Here is a 22,279-nt window from a genome sequence, read left to right as displayed (position 1 = left end):
AACAGCTCAAGAAAGGCCTGGAGTTTATCTGTGCAGTACCAGCAAGTGTCTGCTTTCTTTGCTGTATCATGATTATTGCTTATTGCTGTTGGGCATGTGAGATAAAGTAGCGCGTCTGGGAGAAGGGAGTTCTCTCTTTTACATGCATTACTGCAGGCAGAGAGCTTTTTGTGTGCAGGACTATGCATAAAATAACAAAACAAAACAGCCTCCATCTGCAGTCTGAAGTGGCACAGAACACAATTTAACCACCTTGCTCTGTGTTCTGACTTGCTTCTTGACAACCAAGTTATTTTCATTCCCTCTCTGCACTCTTTGCTCTTGACTTAGCACCCTAAAAAGCCTTCCTCCAGATTCTTGCCAAATACCCTTGCCAGGCTAGATGTGATAGCAGTAGGGCCCAACTTGTAAATGTGGATCTGTCCTGATCACATCAGGGATCATGAGAGGGCTGGTTTTAAGAGCAGAAGGACATATGGGTGAGTGCTCTCTCTCTCATCTTGCCTCTCCACAGTCTAGGGACAGCTACATTAGTAAAGAAAAATAGTTTTAAGCGCGTTGTAATACCGTGACACCAGATGGCGCTGTGGAATCCCATTTTTTTGACAATGTGATTTCCCATTATGAGGTTTACAACACTTTTTCGCAAAACTTTTTTTGATGTGTCTAGATCCAGCCTAGCTCTTCCCCTCCCCCTGACACTTTTCAGTTGGGTGCAGTCCTGGTATCGGAACTCAGTAGAGAGAAAAGAGTGCAGGCAGGAGATAAGCTGCAAGGTGCCAGTCAGTTCTCTCTCCCCCCCCCCCCCGTTATGTACTGAAGTTCTCACCCTGGGCCAGCAGGGGGATACTGTAGATAGTTATGCAAATAAGGGATCGAAAGTGACGTTCAGTGATTGGATAGTTTTAGAAAATTGTTACAGTTACGTTGTACTGGAGCTCTATATAAGCAGGCCGACTGAACTCTTCTGTTCAGTTCTGTTCTGGCCTGTGAACAAACAATAGCTGTTTGAAGAATCACTGTGTTGTCTGATATGTTCACCCACAACTTAACAACCCCAATGTACATACTTGAGGCAGATCTTCATTTCATGTGGTAAATCTGCATCTGCTGCATATCACTGTAGGTTTGGGTAAGGGATGACAAGACCCTTTCTCATGCCCAGCTTGGTCTTTTTATGTTCAAATATGGAATTTTTAGGAAACGGTGTAAAGGCCGCTGCCCTCATGCTGTTGTAAATGTATCTCAATATTATTTTCCATACTGTGTTCGTTAGAAGCTGTACATCAAATACGAAGCAGTTTACATTAACATAAAGGTCTTTATAAGGAAGCATCTTATATTGTAGTAACTGGAAAGAAGAGAAGGGGCAGATTTCCCCAGATCTCAAAAAGAGATTGGGATTCGTTAGCCTAGGAAAAAGGCCAAGAAGCCTAAGGACGTATGACGTTGTTATAGTTCTCAAATTGTATAATAAGCCATCTCAACAACCACTTCAAAAGTTTACAGAACTCTGAATGAAAAATAATTCCATGTAGGAATTGGCAAGTACCCTGCACTCTTAGCTCCAGCCGTCAACTGCTGAGATGTGTATTTTCAAGACCCACCCTTGTTTTGTGGTTGCATTTTTTAATCGTTAAGTTTTCAGACTCCTTTTAATGTATTTTAAATTGCTGTAAGCTGCCCTGAGACCTTAGGGTGAAGGGTGGTTCATAAGTTAAAATGCTACTATTAACTACTAATAATAACTACTACTGCTACATGGTCCTTGGTGGACCGTGACTTCTGATCATTGTGCATTTGTCTATTTCACTGGCTGTGCACTCACTTTAGACAATGTACAGCTTTCTACCATATGTGTGCACAGAAAAAGAGGTGTGACAGTTGCATGGGGACGTAGTGGTCTGCTTTGCACATCGCAACAAGCCGAATTATGGCTTGCCATGAATGTGGGGAACCTTTGGCCCCATTACATACTTGATTTCTGTGCTTGTGCAATTAAAGCTTTCTGTGTCCAAATCTTCCTATAAAGTCATTGACTTTCATAAAGTGGTCTGAGATCCTTTTAGGAATGGAGCTATGTGCAAGCTGTATTCTTCACATGGGTTGTTTTGTTTGTTTGTTTGTTCCCAGCTCATTGTGGATCTCACTCAGGAGAGAGATTACCTGCAATCCCAACAGCCGCCCAGCCCTTTAAAAACTTCCAGCCCAGCCTCTTCGCCAAACCCAGCCAGCCGCCTCTCCAATGAGGACAAACAGCATCTGTCTGTGGAGCTGGCAGACACAAAGGCTAAACTAAGGAGGATCAGGCAGGAGCTGTAAGTACTGACACTAAGCCGCTGGAGCTGCTGGAGAACTATTGGCCTCTTGGTGGCCTTCGATAACACAGAACTGCATGCACAATCTGTAGCATTTAGCTTCAGTGTACAGTGGTACCTTGGGTTACAGACGCTTCAGATTACAGACTCTGCTAACCCTGAAATAGTACCTCGGGTTAAGAACTTTGCTTCAGGATGAGAACAGAAATCGTGCGGCGGCAGTGGGAGGCCCCATTAGCTAAAGTGGTGCTTCAGGTTAAGAACAGTTTCAGGTTAAGAACGGACCTCCAGAACGAATTAAGTTCTTAACCCGAGGTACCACTGTATTGATCAGTACTGGTAAGTCCTACATTTAGCTGTGCTTACAGAACAGGGCGCTCAGTCTCCCCTGCTGCCTTCCTGAAGAAAGCAATTTGGGGTTCATTTGTTTTCCACAACACACGTCTGCTTTTGCACACTTGCTCATCAACCCACTACGTTTTCTTGCCTTCGCACAGTCTGCATTCTTAAAAATGTATATACCAGGGTTTCCCAAACTTGGATTTCCAGCTGTTTTTTGGACTACAACTGCCATCTTCCCTAACTAGCAGGACCCCTCCTCAGGGATGATGGGAATTGTAGTACAAAAACTGCTGGAGATCCAAGTTTGGGAAACCCTAGTATATAGAGAAAAGAAGACGGGAAGTGGTGGAAGTTGTCGCTGTTAATATTTGAATGATCACGTGACACAGATAGATGGCAAGGCGGCTTTTCCTGCCTTTATATGGTTCAGGGCAGAAGGCCACATCTCACTTGACATGGCTGCTGCCAGAAGCTGCATTATCTTGCCACACCTGCATCTCTCAACGCTCACTAGCAACAGTCCATGATGCTGAGTCCTAACTACTCATGTGCTAACAAAGATGCACATCTTTATTCATGGTTCTGCTGTTTCCCTGTGTGCAGTTTTAGCAGGACCAGCCCAATATATTTTGCTGGCTGGGGCAAAGGGCGATTTGGCACCCCACACCCACTTCAGTTCATGTATGGAATCTGGCAACACTGGGCTGAGCCTTATTTTGACACTAGCAATGGGACAGCAGCCTCAACTGCACTTGAAGGCAGCTGGTTAGCTTGGGGTGGAGGGGCATACATACCAGGCTATGTGCAGCACGCAGCTCTTTCCTCTCCTCCCCTTGGCACCTGCAGCCTGAGCCAGCTGTCCTACTCTGCCTAATGGTAGAGATGGCACCGAGTCCTTAAAAAAAGCACCATGAAGATATAACACCAGATAGCCTTATTTTGTCTTGCCTCTTTTTCTTTTCTTTTTCTGTTTTTACTTACCCCTTCCCATGCGTCATTGTTACTGTTGCTTCTCTTTATTTTTTGATGTATACATTTTTTTTTGTCCTTGGTTGGTAATGGATAAACTGGAAAATTAGATGACTTTTTAAAAATACTGTAGTTTGAAACTGCTTTTTAGTGGTATGTGGTGCTTGCTAAATTTGGTAAATTAGCAACAAGAGAACTTGAATCGTACCACATTTCTCATCTAGGCCTAGATATGTGTCTTGCTGGGATATTCACAGTGGATTAATGGTTCTTGGGACTAATGTGGCAAGATGTTAACCAACTTTTATGAACTCTTCAGGGAAGAAAAATCAGAGCAACTTGTTGACACTAGACATGAAGTAGATCAGCTAGTCATGGAACTGCAGAAAATAAAGCAAGAGGTAAGGAAATCTACAGCTATTCAGTTCAGAGATGGGGAACCATTTTTCAGCCAAAGAGCAGCATTCCTTTGTGAGAACCTCATGCCTGTGGTGGGTGGGGCCAGAGCAAAAGTGGGTGGAGCAATGGAATGTGGCTACATTCCAGCCATACAAGATTGAATCCCCACGACAGGGTGAGCTCCTGTTGCTCTGTCCCAGCTCCTGCCAACCTAGCAGTTCAAAAGCATACCAGTGTGAATAGATAAATAGGTACTGCCCGGCGGGAAGGTAAACGGTGTTTCCGTGCGCTCTGGTTCCTGTCATGGTGTTCCGTTGCGCCAGAAGCAGTTTAGTCATGCTGGCCACATGACCCGGAAAGCTGTCTGTGGACAAACACCTGCTCCCTCAGCCTGAAGAGCAAGATGAGCACCGCACCCCATAGTCGCCTTTGACAGGACTTAACTGTCCAGGGGTCCTTAACCCTTTACCTTACCTAGTCCAACCCCCTGCGATGCAAGAATCTCACCTAAAGCATCCATGACTGATGACCATTCCACCCCTGCTTAAAAACCTCAAATGAAGGAGAATCCATGGCCTTCCAAGGGAGTCTGTACCGCTGTTGAACAACTGTTACCGAAATGCCGCTCTTAAATTCTTTTGGCCTATTTCTATTAAGTATGCAAGCATTCATGTTACTCAGAACTTAAGCAGATAGTTTTACCTGAAGCACAGAATGCCAAAAGTTAACTGTCAGAGGATGTGGTGGACAAAGCAGTTGCTTAAATGACTAAAAAGGAATGAACCAGATTCATGGAGGAGAAGTCTGTTAGTGACTCTTAGTCATGTTAGCTACATAGAAACTCCATGTTCAGAACCGTATGCTCAGGGTTTCCTGTTGCTGTGGAACGGTGGTGGCAGAGGACTATGGACTTTGTGATACTGATCTATTATTTTTATGCTGTATTTTTGGATATCACTTATGGTATATGTTTTTTTAAATATCAAGCAGCCTAGAAATGCTTTAAAATAAATAATGAAATAAACAGGAAGTATGTTTTCTTTTCAGGGGTGGCACCCGTCCATTGCAATGCCCTCCCGCTTTTTTATGGCTTTGGCATTTTCTTATGGTGGTTTAGTGCATTTCATGGAGTTCTTTTCATTATATGTATATTTTAGTGTTGCAAGCCATTTTTTAGGGGAGGTGGATACGGGGGACGGGGACGGGACATGTTTCTACATAAACAGATAAAATGAGTGTCCATCATTAAAGTGTTTTAAAACTTTGCTGTGCTAGTTTTTTTCCCCTTTTTTTGGTTTTTGTTTTAACTCAGAACATTAACCTCATGGCAGATGCCCGCTCTGCTCGGGCTTATAGAGATGAACTGGATTCCTTAAGAGAAAAAGCAAACAGAGTGGAGAGGCTTGAAATGGAGCTGGTCCGGTGTAAAGAGAAACTGCACGATGTGGATTTCTACAAAGCACGGATGGAGGCAAGTCAGGTTTTTAACCAGGAGTTTATGTATTTAGATATATTTAAAAAATGTACAGTGGTACCTCGGGTTAAAGGGACACAGGTGGCGCTGTGGGTTAAACCACAGAGCCTAGGACTCGCTGATCAGAAGGTCGGCGGTTCGAATCCCCGTGACGGGGTGAGCTCCCGTTGCTCGGTCCCTGCTCCTGCCAACCTAGCAGTTCGAAAGCACGTCAAAGTGCAAGTAGATAAATAGGTACCACTCCGGCGGGAAGGTAAACGGCGTTTCCGTGCACTGCTCTGGTTCGCCAGAAGCGGCTTAGTCATGCTGGCCACATGACCTGGAAACTGTACGCTGGCTCCCTCGGCCAATAAAGCGAGATGAGCGCCGCAACCCGAGTCGGCCACGACTGGACCTAATGGTCAGGGGTCCCTTTAACCTTTACCTCGGGTTAAGAACTTAATTTGTTCCAGAGGTCCGTTCTTAACCTGAAACTGTTCTTAACCTGAAGCACCACTTTAGCTAATGGAGCCTCCCACTGCCACTGCGCCGCCGGAGCACAATTTCTGTTCTCATCCTGAAGCAAAGTTCTTAACCCAAGGCACTATTTCTGGGTTAGCGGAGTCTGTAACCTGAAGCGTATGTAACCTGAGGTACCGCTTAATATAATAAACGATCTCAAAAATATGTAATAAAGGTGCATTCTGTTTCCCACAATGGTCAGCCAGATGCCTACAGGAAGCCCACATGCAGGTCCAACGTGCAATGTCTGCTCCTGCTCACCATCCCCAACAACTGGTATGCCTCTCCTTCAACCCTAGTATGTACCCCACCCTTGAAATGGTCCCTAGGAAAACATGGTGGCAAATAGGATTAGGGAGGAGTGAGTCCTGTTCCAGCCTGCGGCTCAAACTGCATCCCCAGTTGCTGCCTCTTCTGCTCCACAGCAAGTTCCGACAAGCAGGAAGAACTGAGGGGACAAGATGGCGGAGTCATCGCTCTAGCCATCGCTTCAGCCCATGGTTGCCTCCCCTTAAAGCTGCGGAAATCTTAAATCTCCCTTGTCTCCATATGACTGCCTATACCAGCCTGACAGCAGAGGACATTTACGTTTGTGTTTTCACTGGTAATAGTTGGAATTGTGAGGCATTAGTGTTGAGCCTGTCAGAATTCGAGGGCGCTTCTCTCACCTGTAGAAAAGTCTGTGGCCCTCACTCCTCTTCATAAAATTGAATGCTAAAGGAGTGTGTTTCTCTCAGAACAGTGCTATACTTCAGCCCATGAGCGCTGCTTTTGCCATCCATGGTTGCTTCATTTTGAGAAAGTAACTGAGTGTTGTTTTAATTTGACAAGCCTTCCAGGAAGCAGCAAGGTGCATGTGGTCTGTAGGCCGTCCTGCTGTGTAATCCCAATGTAGTGTGTGCTAATAATGCACAGAAGAGCAGTGTTAGTGCACTTCCTCTGAGGAGGAGATTCCAGCCCGTCATAAATATGCCATGGCATTCCTCTGCATTGAGTACCATGCTGCTCCTGGAGACTGGATTCTTTCAGAAGCTAGGGAATCTCTGCTTGAGTCCCCTGCTGCAAACACCAGTCAAGATTCCCCAGAAGAAAATGAGAAGTGAGTGGAATAAAAATGAATACCAGTACGCAGTTTTTAAAAATTCACACAGAGAGTGGTGTTTTAATACTAAACTGTCGTATTCAGACACACACACCCCACTTCCCAAGCTATGAAGTCATCTGTGCAGTTGTTTTAGTTAGTTACCAAAGAAATTGTGATTAATGGCTTTTTTGTTAATTAAAGTAGAGAATAAATCTTTAGGCAGGCATTGTTTGTCTTTTATTGCTTACCTAACACAAATATGATTTGCAGCTAAGTGCCCTTTGAGGTCAATGCCACAGGGTACATTTTCCAGGCTCTGACTTGCAGCTTTATAGTTTTGTGGAATAATTATTTCAATTAAAATGTTGCTTGTAGGCATAGTTTGAACAATGGTTTCACTGTGTGAATGATACAGGCCACCTAAAGCAGAATTTCATCTGATTCCAACAAACTGCGGCCAAGTCAGCTTTAAACCATGCTTTATTAAGCTGTCTTGTTGCAATCAACTGTAGTTAGGATTAAGCACAGTTTAGGGTTTATATTAACTTCTGACATGATAAACCATGATAAACCATCATGTCAAGAATAAGGCACATCAAACCTCAGGCTCATGCCTTCACCTTCCTTTTTTACCAAACTGGAAAGGGAGGGGGAGGGCATGAGCCCGAGACTTGCTGTGACTCTTTCTTGACACAGTAAACCATGATTTATTACCATGATGTCCAAGCTGACCTATTGATTTGACCAACCGTTAAACCTTCAACACATTCACTGATTCTTTTCAGAACTAATTAAGGGTTAGATATGTGCTGTTCTTTCAAGTGCTTTCACCTGTTTAATACTATGTAAAACAAGTATCAGACTGCAGCTCTGTGCACACTTACTTGGGAGTAAGGCCCATTGAACTTTCTTCCAAGCACGTGTGTTTAGGAGTACGCTGCAAAAACAGTGCTAAATATTGCACTACAGCCTCATGTAAGCTTAGGCTGACCTGCCTCCTTGTTGCAAAGTTCCCTTAAAAGAGGTTCTAAACACATGTTGGCCTTGCAAAGACGACTCTGAGGGGAAGCAGAGCGTTTCTGTAATACATTTGAGCAGGGGAAGCAACCTGCGGGCCTCTGTCCCTTCCCCACAGCAAAGCAACAAGCTATTGCATATGGCTGTTGTATAACATATATTTTGGTGCTAAGTCATGGTAGTTGTTTTGTCTTCATCTTTCTCATGAAAATGAGATGGAAGGATTTTAATATTGGTTCATTCTTTTGAAGGATGCCAGTTAACTTTAGCATTTCATTTGTTATCTAGTTAATGGCTTTAACATATGGATTTTGCTGATCTGAGTAAATTTCCTGCTCTGCAAGTTATTTCTGTCTTTCTACAATTTCCATATCAAAAGTGGCCTGGACTTGTGATTCTCGGAAGTCAAACTTCTGCTAGGAAAACAAAAGTCTTTTAATTCAAGAATGATGTTGCATCACACGAAGATTAAATTTCAGTATACAGTGGTAGCTCGGGTTAAGTACATAATTCGTTCCGGAGGTCTGTTCTTAACCTGAAAGTGTTCTTAACCTAAAGCACCACTTTAGCTAATGGGGCCTCCTGCTGCCGCTGCGCCGCTGCACGATTTCTGTTCTCATCCTGGAGCAAAGTTCTTAACCTGAGGTAATATTTCTGGGTTAGCGGAGTCTGTAACCTGAAGCGTATGTAACCTGAAGCGTATGTAACCTGAGGTACCACTGTATTAAAATTACCTGCCATTTGAAACCTCAATGAAACCCTATCCTTTACTTTGTGAATTTGCCATTTTCAGGAGCTTAGAGAAGACAACATCATATTAATGGAAACAAAGACAATGCTGGAAGAGCAGCTGATGATAGCAAGAGCTCGTGGTGATAAATTGCATGAAGCTGAAAAGGAAAACTTGCAGCTGAAATCCAAGCTTCATGACATAGAGCTGGTATGGTTATCAATGGGAATTTTCTTTTAAAAACTAATTATTATTATTATTATTATTGAGTGAGAGCTACGACAATACACGTCTTTCTTCCAGAATGAAATGCCCAGTTCTTCAGCCTGAGGGCCAAATATTCTCCCACCAATGATATCATGGTCATGCTGGGGATTCTCCCTGTGAGCAGTTTGGCTGGAGAGACTATAGCTCCCCACATACAGCAGGATGAAAAAATTGTCCATCGTTGTCTTTAGTACATAGCAGCCTTTGTTAGGTATAAATGCTAAGTCTCCAAGCTGGATTATTGTTATGTCTTTCTGTGTTGCCCCTTCTCCACTAGGACAGGGATACGGACAAGAAGAGGATTGAGGAGCTGCTGGAAGAGAATATGGTGCTGGAAATTGCACAGAAGCAAAGCATGAACGAGTCTGCCCACCTGGGCAGGGAACTGGAGCAGCTGTCAAAGAGCACAGATCTCTCTGATAGTAAGTGACATGGGGTGGTTTGGCACATTGCTGCCGGCCCATTTTTTGTTTTTATTCTGGTTTAGATACACATAATGAAGGAGGCTTCCCCAGTCTCTGTTTGTATCTAGGTCCTCTCTCATACATCTTTTCCTTTTCAATATTTTTTTAAAAAAACCAGGCCATCTCTGGCATCGGGCAAGGTGAAGCAGCTTCCCCCAAGTGGCAAATTCTGGGCTTCTGTAAAGACTAGCAAATTGGCAATTATGATGCTCATTATCTTTTACCAGCTTGGGTGAGGCACTATTTGAATCTTCTGCCTTGAGTACCAAAACATATCAGGCCATGCCTGCTTGAAAGGGCGACCAGAAGCACACCTTACAGTGTCTTGCCAGTTTTTCAGCACTTTACAGTATCGCATCTTGCTGCTGGCAGAAGCACTGACTATTTAATTAATAACTTTCTGAATGATGGATCTTCTTGGATGATGGCCTAATAGAAATGCCTCTGGTTCTGTAGGTAGCCAGATGCAAACATCTGTGTGTGATTTATAAAGCAGTTAATTTCAGATGCTGTTAATATAATATTAAATGGGGGAATCTGTTCTTTTATACCCATAGTTTCTCACTAGCTTTCTCTGCTGCTAGTGATCCAGTGGGCTGATACATATGTAATACTGATTCCCTTGAAACCACTGTGCATAATTTTTGTTAAGTAACAATTATCTAAGGAGTTCATGAGCCATTGGGAGGGTGTGCCCCCACCTGAGGCGATTCTTCTGCTGTGAAATTCCCCAACGTTTGAGACAAAATGATTGTGGATGTTATTACTGTGAAATTCCTTTGAGATACTTTATTGGATTGTGATTCATAAATGGAATTTTAAAGGCAAAAAATGATTATAAATAGTGAGTCAATAATTCCGCATAAAGATATACATGATCACCAGTATCCTTAATAACAAATCATAGTAAATAGTAATATGTATCTTGCTAGGATTTATTTGTTTTTAAGGATATTGATGACAATGTGTTTGACTTAAAAATATATGAAAGGAATTAGTATCTTCCTTTAAATCAATTCCATTTAAATTACATCTTCTGTACTCAGCTGATCAGTTGGTTATAGTAATCAATTAAAAAACTGTTTTTATGAATGAAAAGAAGGACTTTTGCATGGTGTTTTAGAATGAAAGGGCACATAATTCTCAGAAGGGATGAGCTCATCATTTGAGGAGAAGGTGCTTCTCTTCCCCCCTCTTGTTTTTAAAGAGTTGAGTATTGATACAAGTCAGGTGATAACACGTGGGGTTAATCCTGGATATAGAAGCAGGCGTTCAAATGTGCTACAGTCTTGTATTCTGAATGTTGTATTTCAACAGCAAGGAAGTCTTTTGTCTTTGAACTGAACGAATGTGCATCAAGTCGCATCTTGAAGCTCGAAAAGGATAACCAGAGTCTGCAAAATATTATCCAAGAGCTCAGGGATGCATCGGTAACCTCTGAAGAGAGTAGCCTTAAATTTGTGGAGCTACAAAATGAGAATCAGCAGCTTGGCCAAAAGGTAATTAACAAAACATTAACTGAGCGTACCAGGGGCTGTTTGCCACCTTCTCCTTTTTTGTTCTTAAAGGCATTGGTATTGATCCATTCTCTCATAGCAAGATTATTCATTTTCCCTGCTAGGAAACCCAGTACAGTGCTAGTGTGAACAAGGAAAGATTCTTGTCTGGGACCTTGAAGAGCAGCTGCCAATCAGAGAAGACATTATTCAGACAAGGTGGATTAGTAGTCTTGACTTGGTTTAAGGGAGTTTCATTCATGTTTGTTCAAGTAGCACAAAACTCTCTGCTAGATAGATGTACAGTATTTAAGACATTATGGGGCTGATGATGAATCCTTGATAGTCTCTGGCTGGTAAGGTAAAGGGGTAAAGGGACCCCTGACCATTAGGTCCAGTTGTGGCCAACTCTGGGGTTGCGGCGCTCATCTCGTTTTATTGGCCGAGGGAGCCGGCGTACAGCTTCCAGGTATGTGACCAGCATGACTCAGCCGTTTCTGGCGAACCAGAGCAGCGCACGGAAACACCGTTTACCTTCCCGCCGGAGCGGTACCTATTTATCTACTTGCACTTTGATGTGCTTTCGAACTGCTAGGTTGGCAGGAACTCTGGCTGGTAGCTCTTGACAATTCAACTTTCATTAATTCACTTAAGCCTTCACTATATGTCAGAGTTACAAAAAAAACATGGGTATCGAGCCAAATTGCTTTAATTTTTCAACCCCTATGTCTTCGAGAAGAAGCAAACAGATTAAACAGACATTTCCATTTAATTTCTGGTCCCCTCTGGTGCAAGAATCTTGTGCACAGCAGTGGATTTATATTCCAGCCTTTGACAAAACATCCCCCAGGGAGCCACTTCTAGATGTTAAATGATCTTCTCTACATACTAGGCAGGGCTGCTTTATCTAGACATTTCCTGTAATAGTGGCTGATACACATTTGTAATCTGCCAACCCTTTGCCAGTTTCTTTTCTATAACTGAGCGCTTCCCCTAGGCATCTGTCTGGCTGCTGTGCAAACAAGATGCTGGATGAGCCACTGGCCTGATCCATCTATCTGGCTGTTCTTATGTTAGTGCAAGTCTATTGGAGACACCCAGAGCGCTGTTCAGACGGAGTATAGAGATTTTATATAAAACATAAAATCATCTTAGAATCATAGAATCATAGAGTTGGAAGAGACCACAAGGGCCATCGAGACCAACCCCCTGCCAAGCAGGAAACACCATCAGAGCACTCCTGACATATGGTTGTCAAGCCTCTGCTTAAAGAGCTCCAAAGAAGGAGACTCCACCACACTCACCAGCTACATTCAAACTTCACACTGAACTGTGGTTTAGTAGTTTGATATGAACAAGGCTTGCGCTCATATACTCTGCGGGGCCATGAGAAGACCAGAAGCTTCCTCTTCCATTTTTAACTGCAGTTTAGCATTAGCATCTATGCTATCTGTAAGCTGCCTTCAGTCCCTGTCTGGGGGAAAGACAGGATATAAATAAATATAACAACATTGTCTAAATCTAGAAAAGCTGTGGTTAATCATAAGGATGGTTTACTAAAACAAGCCTATTTCAAACCATGGTTTATGAAATTTGCTTGTTTCGGTAACTTCTAATTATGACCAGCAGTGGTTTAGGCATAATGCTAAACTGTGAATAATTGATACAAAAGCAAAAAACTTCTGCTGAGCCAGGGGAGGTGAGAGAACGTGAGCCAACAGCTTCTTCATGTAACCACATTAAGTCCAAACGTAGCCAGTAGCAGGGAAAAGGGAGAAATGCTTTCGTTGTGTAGCGATTACCTAAATTAGCCAGAAGCTTGGCCAACCATACCAGATGGCAGCAGCTGTCTTCCTTAAAGAATTTTGCTGGATATTCTACAGGACAAAATCAATTTATTTTAATTATCCTAAAGGCTATGGGTCCAATGTGTTGAGATATTCCAGAACCTGGTCAGGTTATATTTTAATATAAAAATAGTCAATTTGTAAGGCTGAGTAGTTATTTTGCCAAACTAAGCAGGTGGTGTTTGGTATGTTGATGCTGGAGTAAGCTGGTAATGCTGGATTGGCAATTGACTGGATTAGAATCAGAAAAATGGGGGGGGGGGGTTCCTATCTATCTCTCCCCATCCCAGTTTATTTTAATTTTACATTAATTAATTGGGGAGGATGGGGAGCATTAGAAAAGAGGCATTTTAATTAAAACCTTAACAGCAGAATTGTATAAAATGAACGAGAGCTTACTCTTTTAAAGCCATTTGAGCAGGGGTTTCGAATCTGTGGTCTTGTGGTCTGTGAACCGCCAGTGGTCTGTGAGCTTCATTCAGATGGTCCCCAGCATGCCTGTGAAATTGTGACTGAAGATAGGCAAGGACACACCTATCTCATTAAATATTTGTATTGATTTTTAATTGTTTTTACTGCTTCTTTTATTGTATTTTATTGTTTTACAATTTGCTTTCTATGGAATTACAGTTGCCACAACAGGCAAGACATCGTTGTGTGGTCCACCAAGATCTTCAGCAAGTGCCTGTGGCAGGGAGTGGGGGAGTTTAGGGAACCCCTTACCTCACAGTTAGATAGAACATTCTGTCACAGAAACCCTTCTTTCCTTATGCCAATACCATTGCAACATTGCCTGGACTTCTTCTGCTACTTTAGCAGTGTGGGGATGAGCTGGACAATCCGAGTTCCCACATGGCTGCCTTAATATGACAAAAGGGGGACTGCAGTTGTGCCATCTAGATTGTGTCCAGAGTAGAGGTGTAGAATTTCTGGAAATTTTGAAACCATGGGAGCGTAAACATGTTTTGTTTTGCTTTTAAATCAGACTAATCTTTTGAGCTGTTGCTGTCGTGGAATTATAAAAACTGAAAGTTTGCCCTGATTGAAACAAGCTTCTCTACCCTTTCACAAGCAAAGGAACCACTTCTTCCTTCTCTCATGAGAATGGCAAAAATGCATCTTGTTTGTGTTTGAGAGTTTCCATCTCAGTTTTTTGGGTGAGGACTTGCCTGTCCTCAGTGTAACTATAAAGGACTTGTAATCATCTGACACTGTATATAGTCTTACATAACAGTCTTCCTGTTACATAGTTTTTAGGTAACATTTTGAGGGATCATTATTATTATTAATTATTATTATTTATACCCCACCCATCTGGCTGGGTTTCCCCAGCCACTCTGGGCGGCTCCCAACAGAATTAATGATAATAATAATAAATGATAAAACATCAGACATTAAAAGCTTCCCTAAACAGGGCTGCCTTCAGATGTCTTCTAAAAGTCAGATAGTTGTTTATTTCCTTGACATCTGATGGGAGGGCATTCCACAGGGCTTGCGCCACTACCGAGAAGGCCCTCTGCATGGTTCCCTCACTTCTCAAAGTGAGGGAACTGCCAGAAGGCCCTCGGTGCTGGACCTCAGTATCCGGGCTGAACGATGGGGGTGGAGATGCTCCTTCAGGTATACTGGGCCAAGGCTATTTAGGACTTTAAAGGTCATCACCAACACTTTTAATTGTGCTCAGAAACATACTGGGAGCCAATGTAGGTCTTTCATCTTGTTTTGAACATTTCATTCACCATTCTGAAAGAAAATATTCCATAATGCAAAAAAAAATCAAGGGAGGAGGGGAAAGGCTTTGGGGAAAAACTGTTTTTCCTGGGTCTCCACATCTCCACACTAGAGCACTGAATGGGGAACTCTGCTAAGGCAGTGACACATTTGAGGCCTACCCCTTCTGTTCCTGAGAACTTGTGATACAGTTCAAAGAGCTGCAATTTTTCAATAAGGGCAGACCCGAGAATCCTGGTGCACACAAAATGGCTATTTTTGCCCATTGTCCATTGGATAATCCTGGTTTCTGTATATAACATGTAACTTGGCTGATAGGGATGAAAACATCTAGTTTGGGGCATGACAGACGCTTAAAGGTTAAAACAATTTCAGTTTCCAGCACTGAAGTTCTACTGCAAACTGAAGTGAGACATTCGGCAACCTTGCAAAAGTAAAAGGTTGTGTTTTTTATATATACAGAAATAGAGACCCAGTTTGTTGAAACTTGTTGCTTTGAAAAAAGTACCGTTGAATGGACAAATGTGCAAGTATTTACATTCTCATAATGTCTTTGCATGTGAACAATGTTTGTTCAGGCTTGCATATGATATATTGTGGTAATTTTCTCCCATGCAGATTGAAAAGCTGCAGAACCAGATTGAACAGGAGAAGCAAAGTAATCAAGACTTGGAAGCTTTAAGCGAGGAGCTGCTAAAGGAGAAGGGACAGCTTCAGGGCAAGATGGAGACCTTGAAAGCTGACAAAGAGAGACAGGTGCTTGCAGATGTAACCCAGAGGCATGTTTGCTTGGTTGGTTGGCTGGTTGGTTATTTAGAAAGACTTCTTGGCCCACAAATATAAAAAGGCACCAAAACTTTCTCCTGCCAGGAAATTAGGGCTCCGCAGGATCAAAACATGAAGCATTTCAACTTATCCATCACAGTCCACATGCGTGTCTCCACACCTTCAGGTCACCTTGACTTGCCAGTTTAGAGTGAGTGTCAAGAGGAAGTAACTCAATTTTCATACTGCCAGAAGCAAAACTGAGTTGCATAAGCAGTTGTGTATGGATCAAATTTATAAAAATGCTGAAATAATTGCATCACCTTTGCTGCTGTTCTGAACAGCTTCAAGAATTCACTGAAACAACAAAAACTGCCTTATACCTTATATTGATCCATCTAACTCAGTTTTGCCTACCCTGACTCCCATAACAGTCCACAGGAACGCTCTTGCAAAGTGACAAAACCAAAATCCTAGGTATACCTAAGTAAACAACTCCCATTGTGCTTGCTTAGTCACATCATCTGTTTGAGTAGCGTAAATATTTGGGCAGAATAAGGAGTAAACACAACTCAGTTCAAGGTGGTGTGGAAATTTCCACAGAAAACCAAAATACTCTGCTTCCCCAAGGTTGATTGGGATACCCCAAACAGATATCTCAGGCCATCTCCTCCACAACTTTAATCCTGCATTGGGAATGTCTTGACACTGCCACTGCCATGCTCTGGCACCCAGGGACCTCATAGCACCTCCAGCCAAACCTAAAATGTTTGGCCTACAGTACTCATCACAGAGGTGCTAACTGCTTGCTAGCAGGACAGCGTGTCCATAGTGCTATGAGATTTATTTTTATTTACTTATCTATTTACTGAATTTATAAACCACCCTATATCTGGAGGTCTCAGGGCAATTGAGATGACACAAAACAGAGCAAAAAGATTATTGAACCAGGTGTACAGTATTTATACTCAGGTATGGGTGGCGCGGTGGTCTAAACCACAGAACCTAGGGCTTGCCGATTGGAAGGTCGGCGGTTTGAATCCCTGCGACGGGGTGAGCTCCTGTTGCTCGGTCCCAGCTCCTACCCACCTAGCAGTTCAAAAGCATGTCAAAGTGTAAGTAGATAAATAGGTACCGCTCCGGCAGGAAGGTAAACGGCGTTTCCGTGCGCTGCTCTGGTTCACCAGAGGTAGCTTAGTCATGCTGGCTACATGACCCGGATGCTGTCTGCAGATAAACGCCAGCTCCCTTGGCCAGTAAAGCAAGTTGAGGGCCGCAACTCCAGTCATCCGTGACTGGACTTAACGGTCAGGGGTCCCTTTACCTTTACCTTTGACTTCTTGAAATAATGCGACTTCATCATGTATCTCACCTGTTTGGTCTAGGTTGTGTTTCTTGAAAGGTGAATTCCCAAGGGCTTGTTTGCAGCTTTCTGGTACTGAATGCATGGGAAGGTACCATTACGTTCATGTCCTTCTCGTGGACTTCCCTTAGACATCTCATTTGCCACTGGGGGAGCAGAATGCCAGACTAGTTGAGCTTTGGGTTGGATGCAGCAGGGCTTTTTGTGTTTGCCTAATACACCATCTTGTTTTGTTTCTGAATGTAGATAAAAGACCTAGAAAAGGAAACAGACCATCTCAACCAAGTGGTTTTGTCCCTGAGGCAGAGGTCTCAGGTCAGTAGTGAGGCCAGGGTGAAAGACATTGAAGTGGAAAACAAAGTACTCCATGAAACGGTTACAGAGACCAGCAGCAAGCTCAGCAAGCTGGAGTTTGAGAAGAAGCAACTGCAGAAGGACTTTGAGCAGGTTAAAGAAAAGGTGGAAAGAGTAGAGGAAATGGACAAGGAGCTTCATCGACTAGAGAGGGAGAACGAGCAACTCACAAAGAAAGTTGCTGCCATGAAGATCACTACGGAGAAAGTAGAGGTTCTTGAGGAACAAAATGGGAACTTGGAAGTGGAGAACAGGAAGCTGAAAAAATCCCTGGACACCTTGCACAATGTTTCTGTCCGGCTAGAAAGCCTAGAAAAGGACAACAAGGAGCTAGATGAAGAGAACCTGGAACTCAGGAGAATGGTGGAGACAATGAAGTTTGCCAGCGCAAAAATGGCCCAGATAGAAGCAGAAAACAAAGAGCTGGAAAGAGAGAAAGAAGAGCTTAGGAAAAATGTAGAGATGTTAAAGATTCTGATCAAGAAATCAGAACGGCTGGAGCTGAGTTATCAGAGTGTGAACACCGAGAACCAAAGACTCCAGCAGATTATAGAGAACAGCAGCAAGAAAATCCAGCAATTGGAGAAGGAACTGGAAGGCACTGAAAGTGAGAACCAAACCCTCCAGAAAAATTTAGAGGAGCTGAAGATCTCAAATAGGCGGTTGGAGTGGCTGGAGAAGGAGAAGAAACTGTTGGAGCAAGAAGTGTCCCAGCTGGATAAAGACAAGAAGATACTGGAGAAGGAGACAAAAAGACTTTGGCAGCAGGTGGAGCTGAAAGATGCTAATTTGGACGAGAACACTGCAGAATTGGCAGCAATGGAGAAGGAAAAGAGAACACTAGAAAGAGAACTGGCTAGGTCCAGAGACTTGTCTCATAAGATGAAAGAATTTGAAAAGGACAATAAAGATCTCCTAAAGCAACTTGCCATTGACAAGAGAACACTAGCTACATTGAGAGAGGTGAGTACATGTAACATTAGTGTCTTTGTCCGAAGTGTGCATTTTAGCATGTAGCATATTAGAACGTTTTATACAGGGTGAGTCCTTTAAAAGAGGCCCCATGGATACAGAGTACAGTGGTACCTCGGGTTACATACGCTTCAGGTTACAGACTCCGCTAACCCAGAAATAGCACCTCGGGTTAAGAACTTTGCTTCAGGATGAGAACAGAAATCTTGCTCCGGCGGTGCAGCGGCAGCAGAAGGCCCCATTAGCTAAAGTGGTGCTTCAGGTTAAGAACAGTTTCAGGTTAAGAACAGACCTCCAGAACAAATTAAGTACTTAACCCGAGATACCACTGTACACATATTCCATGGGGCCTCTTTTAAAAGACTCACCCTATATATAACGTATAGCCAATGCAACTGAGGGAATTAGGGGGACACTATGTGGCCATTTGGAGCATAACATCTTGTCACGGCCCAGAGAGGGGGCTGAATTCTCATTACTGTTTCTGTTGACCTCAGGCTTGTTGGAGCCACTTTTTTTTACTAGAACCCCAAGGTCTGCCAACCAGAGCCAGGTAGAAAAGGCATTAGACAACACAAAATAATTGAAGAACACCGTAGAATAATTGAATAACACCCTAGAAACTTGTTATCTGCAACTGAGCTGAGCTTAGCTTAGTTTATAGTCCTTTCCCCCCAGTGTCTACTTTGGTTAGCTTTCTTCATTGCAGCAGCCTAATGGAAATGAACAAAGTTCATTTGTTGTTGTTCATTTTTGAACTAATGGAAGTTCAGATCCCAATCTACCTTCTGCTCACTCCCGCTATAGGTGATGTGCACTCTCCTCTGTGATCCACAATCTAGATTTTGTAGAGTTATTAGTAAATCACTGCCTAGTGCCGACCTGATTTCTGAATCACAGAAGAGAGAGTCATATTTCGCAGGGAAGTTGTGATTTCAAGAACACAAAACATTGAAGTCGTAAATCCTCAGCAAAGGTTTCTTCACAAATTAAGGCCTGGTTCACACAGTTAAAATATGCTGGTTCCAGAGTGACTTTGCTCAAACACCTGCTAGGATATTAAGCCAAGTTAAACATGAGCCTTTGGCTTGTACACAGAGCCTCTTTGATTCCTCTTGTACTGGAATCCCACAATTGAACTGGGAAGTTCCCAGTTATCCATATCTGTTTGTTTCATACAAACTGACAAATTTTAGAACAAGCCAAGATACCAAACCATACTTCAGAGTTCTTACTATATCAACTTTTTCTGAAGCTGGTATCCATAGTTTGCCGGTTCAGACTAAATGGGAAACTATGGTTATTTAAGGACTATTTGGTTTAACTGTGGTTTATCACAAAGGTGCCCTATGTGTTCCAAATGCAATTCTTCATCCAGTGCAATTTTTTATCTTGAGAAGTATTGTACAGTAGATGTCATAGTTTTTCTTCCCAATAGTGACAACTGTGCAAGAAAAGTCTTCTGTGAAGTGGCCCAGAGGGCTTCCAAAATCTAATATTGCTGTAAAGAAAAGCAATTATGTTGTTGCTTTCACTGTTAGGCTACTAATTAAGTTGGTCCTTATTTGCAGGATTTGGTTCTTGAGAAGTTGAAGAGCCAGAGATTGTCTAGTGAGATGGACAAGTTGGACCAGGAACTGGAGAAGATTGGATTAAATAAGGAGCTGCTCCTAGAGACTGATAATGGCAACAATGACAAGTGAGAAGATCGCCTTTTTGTTTTGGAAGGATTTCTGGCACATTTTGCCTTAATTTCCCCTCATTACATTTCCCAGGTTCTTTGTACCCTTGTCAAAAGTTTGTGGGATTTCTCTGGTGTTCCTATTTGTTTCTTCTAAAGGAACTAAATTACCACATTACTTATTTATAAAAGAAGCTTCTATAGGTAGATGAAAGTCCCCTATCAGTCCTAGAGTTGCTGTGAGGTTGACTTTCTCTTCAAACAAGGCTGTCAACAGAGATGCCAGCTGCACAGATGTAGGGACATCTTGCAAGCCATAGTGAATTCAATATGAAGTTTTAGCTTCACTGAGTTTCAGTGAGATCGGGGATTTACTTATCGTAAATATTGCAGTTTTGCCAAGTAATGGTTCTGCTTTCCATACCACTTGCTATTTGAATTATTCTCAGGAAGATGTGGATTCATGGCATCTGCAAAAATATCTGTAATGTAGTAGAATGGCATGAGCACAAGGATTTACCTTTATTTTGCTCTCCCTGCTGAAGAGTCTCTTCCAACTGCACTGTTCACCGTAGGAGGCAGTACTACTGTATGTTTAACCCAGTGTGGGGCCCAAGTAGGGCCTCCGGGTCTCCTTTTGTGGCCCACCAGATAATTTGGGCCAAGGCATGCACACCTGCCCTACATGTGTAGCATCACGTATCACATCAAGTACCATTGTGACTGGCTCAAAAGGAGTTTTCTCTGTGCTTTGCTGATTGCCAGGGCTTACAGAGTGCTGTGTACAAGGACTTCACAAGCCCCAACTATCTGCTTGCACAGCACTTGAGAAGAGCTTGTAAAACAGAGATGCACAGGGGGTTGTAAGCCCCGGTGATCAGCTGATCACCAGGACTTGCAAAGGGCCACTGTTTTGTCTACATGGTTTGATTTCAAGCTTGACATCATTGTGATGTCAGGAGTTTGAAAGGAGCATAGCTTCACCCACCTGTCAAACTTGGCCCTGGGGTTTGTAATGCGGGAGATAAGGATCTGGCCCACTGCCCATACCCAGTTCTCTGTACCTTGTCTAGCAGCATGCATCCATGGATGCCGGTATATAAGCCCCCACCCCAGGCCAGTCCCCATACAGCATCCTTTTACACATGTCTGGATGTTTTTATTCTAATTTCTAACCCCATGAGTACATCTCTGCAAATGAGAAAGTAGGATACTGAAGGAAAGTCAATGGTTCTGTGGGTTGTTTTCTAATATTCAGGAAGAATGGCTGAAACACCTCAATATGGCAGAATTTGTGCCTTTCTCATTACTGATATGGTCATTGTCTCACAGGAAGTATAGGATACTGGAAAGCAAAACTGAATGTGACCTAAAGACAACGCTATCTGATAAAGAAGAGAAAATTGCTGTATTGGAGGCCCAGCTGCAAGAGTTTCTCACCTTGAATCAGCAGTTACAGAATGAACTAAACACCGTAAGAGGGAAACCTTTGCTTCATAATATAAAGGGTGAAACTGCATGTTATGAAAAAATGATTATTTGAAAAGCATGTGGGCCTCTTTTTATTCTGGAGAAAAGCGAACTGTGGAGTCCTCCTATGGAATTTGTACTCAATCCAGGTCCTGAAATTGTACCCAATGCACACCAGTTAACTGCCGATCGTGCCCCCACCCTTGGCTGCTCTTTGCCTTCAAACATGCTGTATGCAGGGGCAAATAGCAGCTGTGTGTGTTTGTGTAGTTCCATAGAAAACCCATGTGGGGCACTGACTGGAACACACCATAGATGAGTCTTCAAAATAAAAGTGCGTGTCAACAAGAAGGTTGGCGCAAAGTTTAGCTGTTTCATTAACTTGCATTATGAGGTTTCTTCAATCTCAACTCAAGAAAGATGGCCTAATTTATGCCAACGTAAGTTACACTGGCTTGATTTACCCATTTCCAAACTCCATTCAGGAGGAATTTCATTTGCACTACCCTTTTTTGCCAGCTAAATTATGCTGAGATGCTAGGTCATGTGACTGAGCTGAAAGAGGTTTGGAAGGGGTGTAAGTCTCTCTTTGTCCTTTTCTGCCTACATCACGCCCCTGTAACCCACCTTTTTTTATACATTGACTTAATTTATGCAGTCTCAGGGATTTACATTGGTGTATCTTCAGCTTAGCCAGGAAAGCTCAAGATCTGTTGAATCCAAACTCTCCCATCCCAACAGATTTTGGGTTTGGATCATAATAATCCCCAAACTGTGTGTCAGGGTGCATTAGTGTGTTTTGAAATGGATTAAAGGTTCCTATAAGATCAAAGCATATGCTCACAAAGGAAAGACCTCTGCTGAGGGTAACTAACTCTACTCCATTTGTGAATGAGATGTGGTTGGATCATCTGATCACTCCAATACAGGGAGACCAAATTACATGTCCTCAGAGAAGGGTGCCCATTGATTTGCTGAATGAGTGAAGTCCCTGGCATGTTTCCTTTCCATCAAGAGGGACACTCAGAGCAGTGG

The 22,279-nt window shown here is 42.9% G+C and overlaps 1 protein-coding gene across 2 annotated transcripts in view; it reads left to right on the top strand.

Moving 5' to 3' along the window:
- Positions 1 to 22,279, top strand: part of CCDC88C (coiled-coil domain containing 88C) — a 97,046-nt gene that overhangs the window by 51,606 nt on the left and 23,161 nt on the right. For both annotated transcript variants that reach the window (XM_083609261.1, XM_083609262.1), the window contains 10 exons: positions 2,134 to 2,318; positions 3,949 to 4,030; positions 5,341 to 5,499; positions 8,898 to 9,044; positions 9,379 to 9,523; positions 10,883 to 11,064; positions 15,258 to 15,395; positions 17,014 to 18,084; positions 19,665 to 19,792; positions 21,107 to 21,248. In XM_083609261.1, coding sequence (XP_083465387.1) covers positions 2,134 to 2,318; positions 3,949 to 4,030; positions 5,341 to 5,499; positions 8,898 to 9,044; positions 9,379 to 9,523; positions 10,883 to 11,064; positions 15,258 to 15,395; positions 17,014 to 18,084; positions 19,665 to 19,792; positions 21,107 to 21,248 — 2,379 coding nt within the window. The remainder of the gene's footprint in view (positions 1 to 2,133; positions 2,319 to 3,948; positions 4,031 to 5,340; positions 5,500 to 8,897; positions 9,045 to 9,378; positions 9,524 to 10,882; positions 11,065 to 15,257; positions 15,396 to 17,013; positions 18,085 to 19,664; positions 19,793 to 21,106; positions 21,249 to 22,279) is intronic.

The sequence above is a fragment of the Podarcis filfolensis genome (genome assembly GCF_964270895.1).
Source record: "Podarcis filfolensis genome assembly, chromosome: 1".
NCBI lineage: Eukaryota > Metazoa > Chordata > Lepidosauria > Squamata > Lacertidae > Podarcis > Podarcis filfolensis.
Note: the sequence above shows the minus strand (reverse complement) of the source record. Positions and strands in the feature narration are given on the sequence as shown.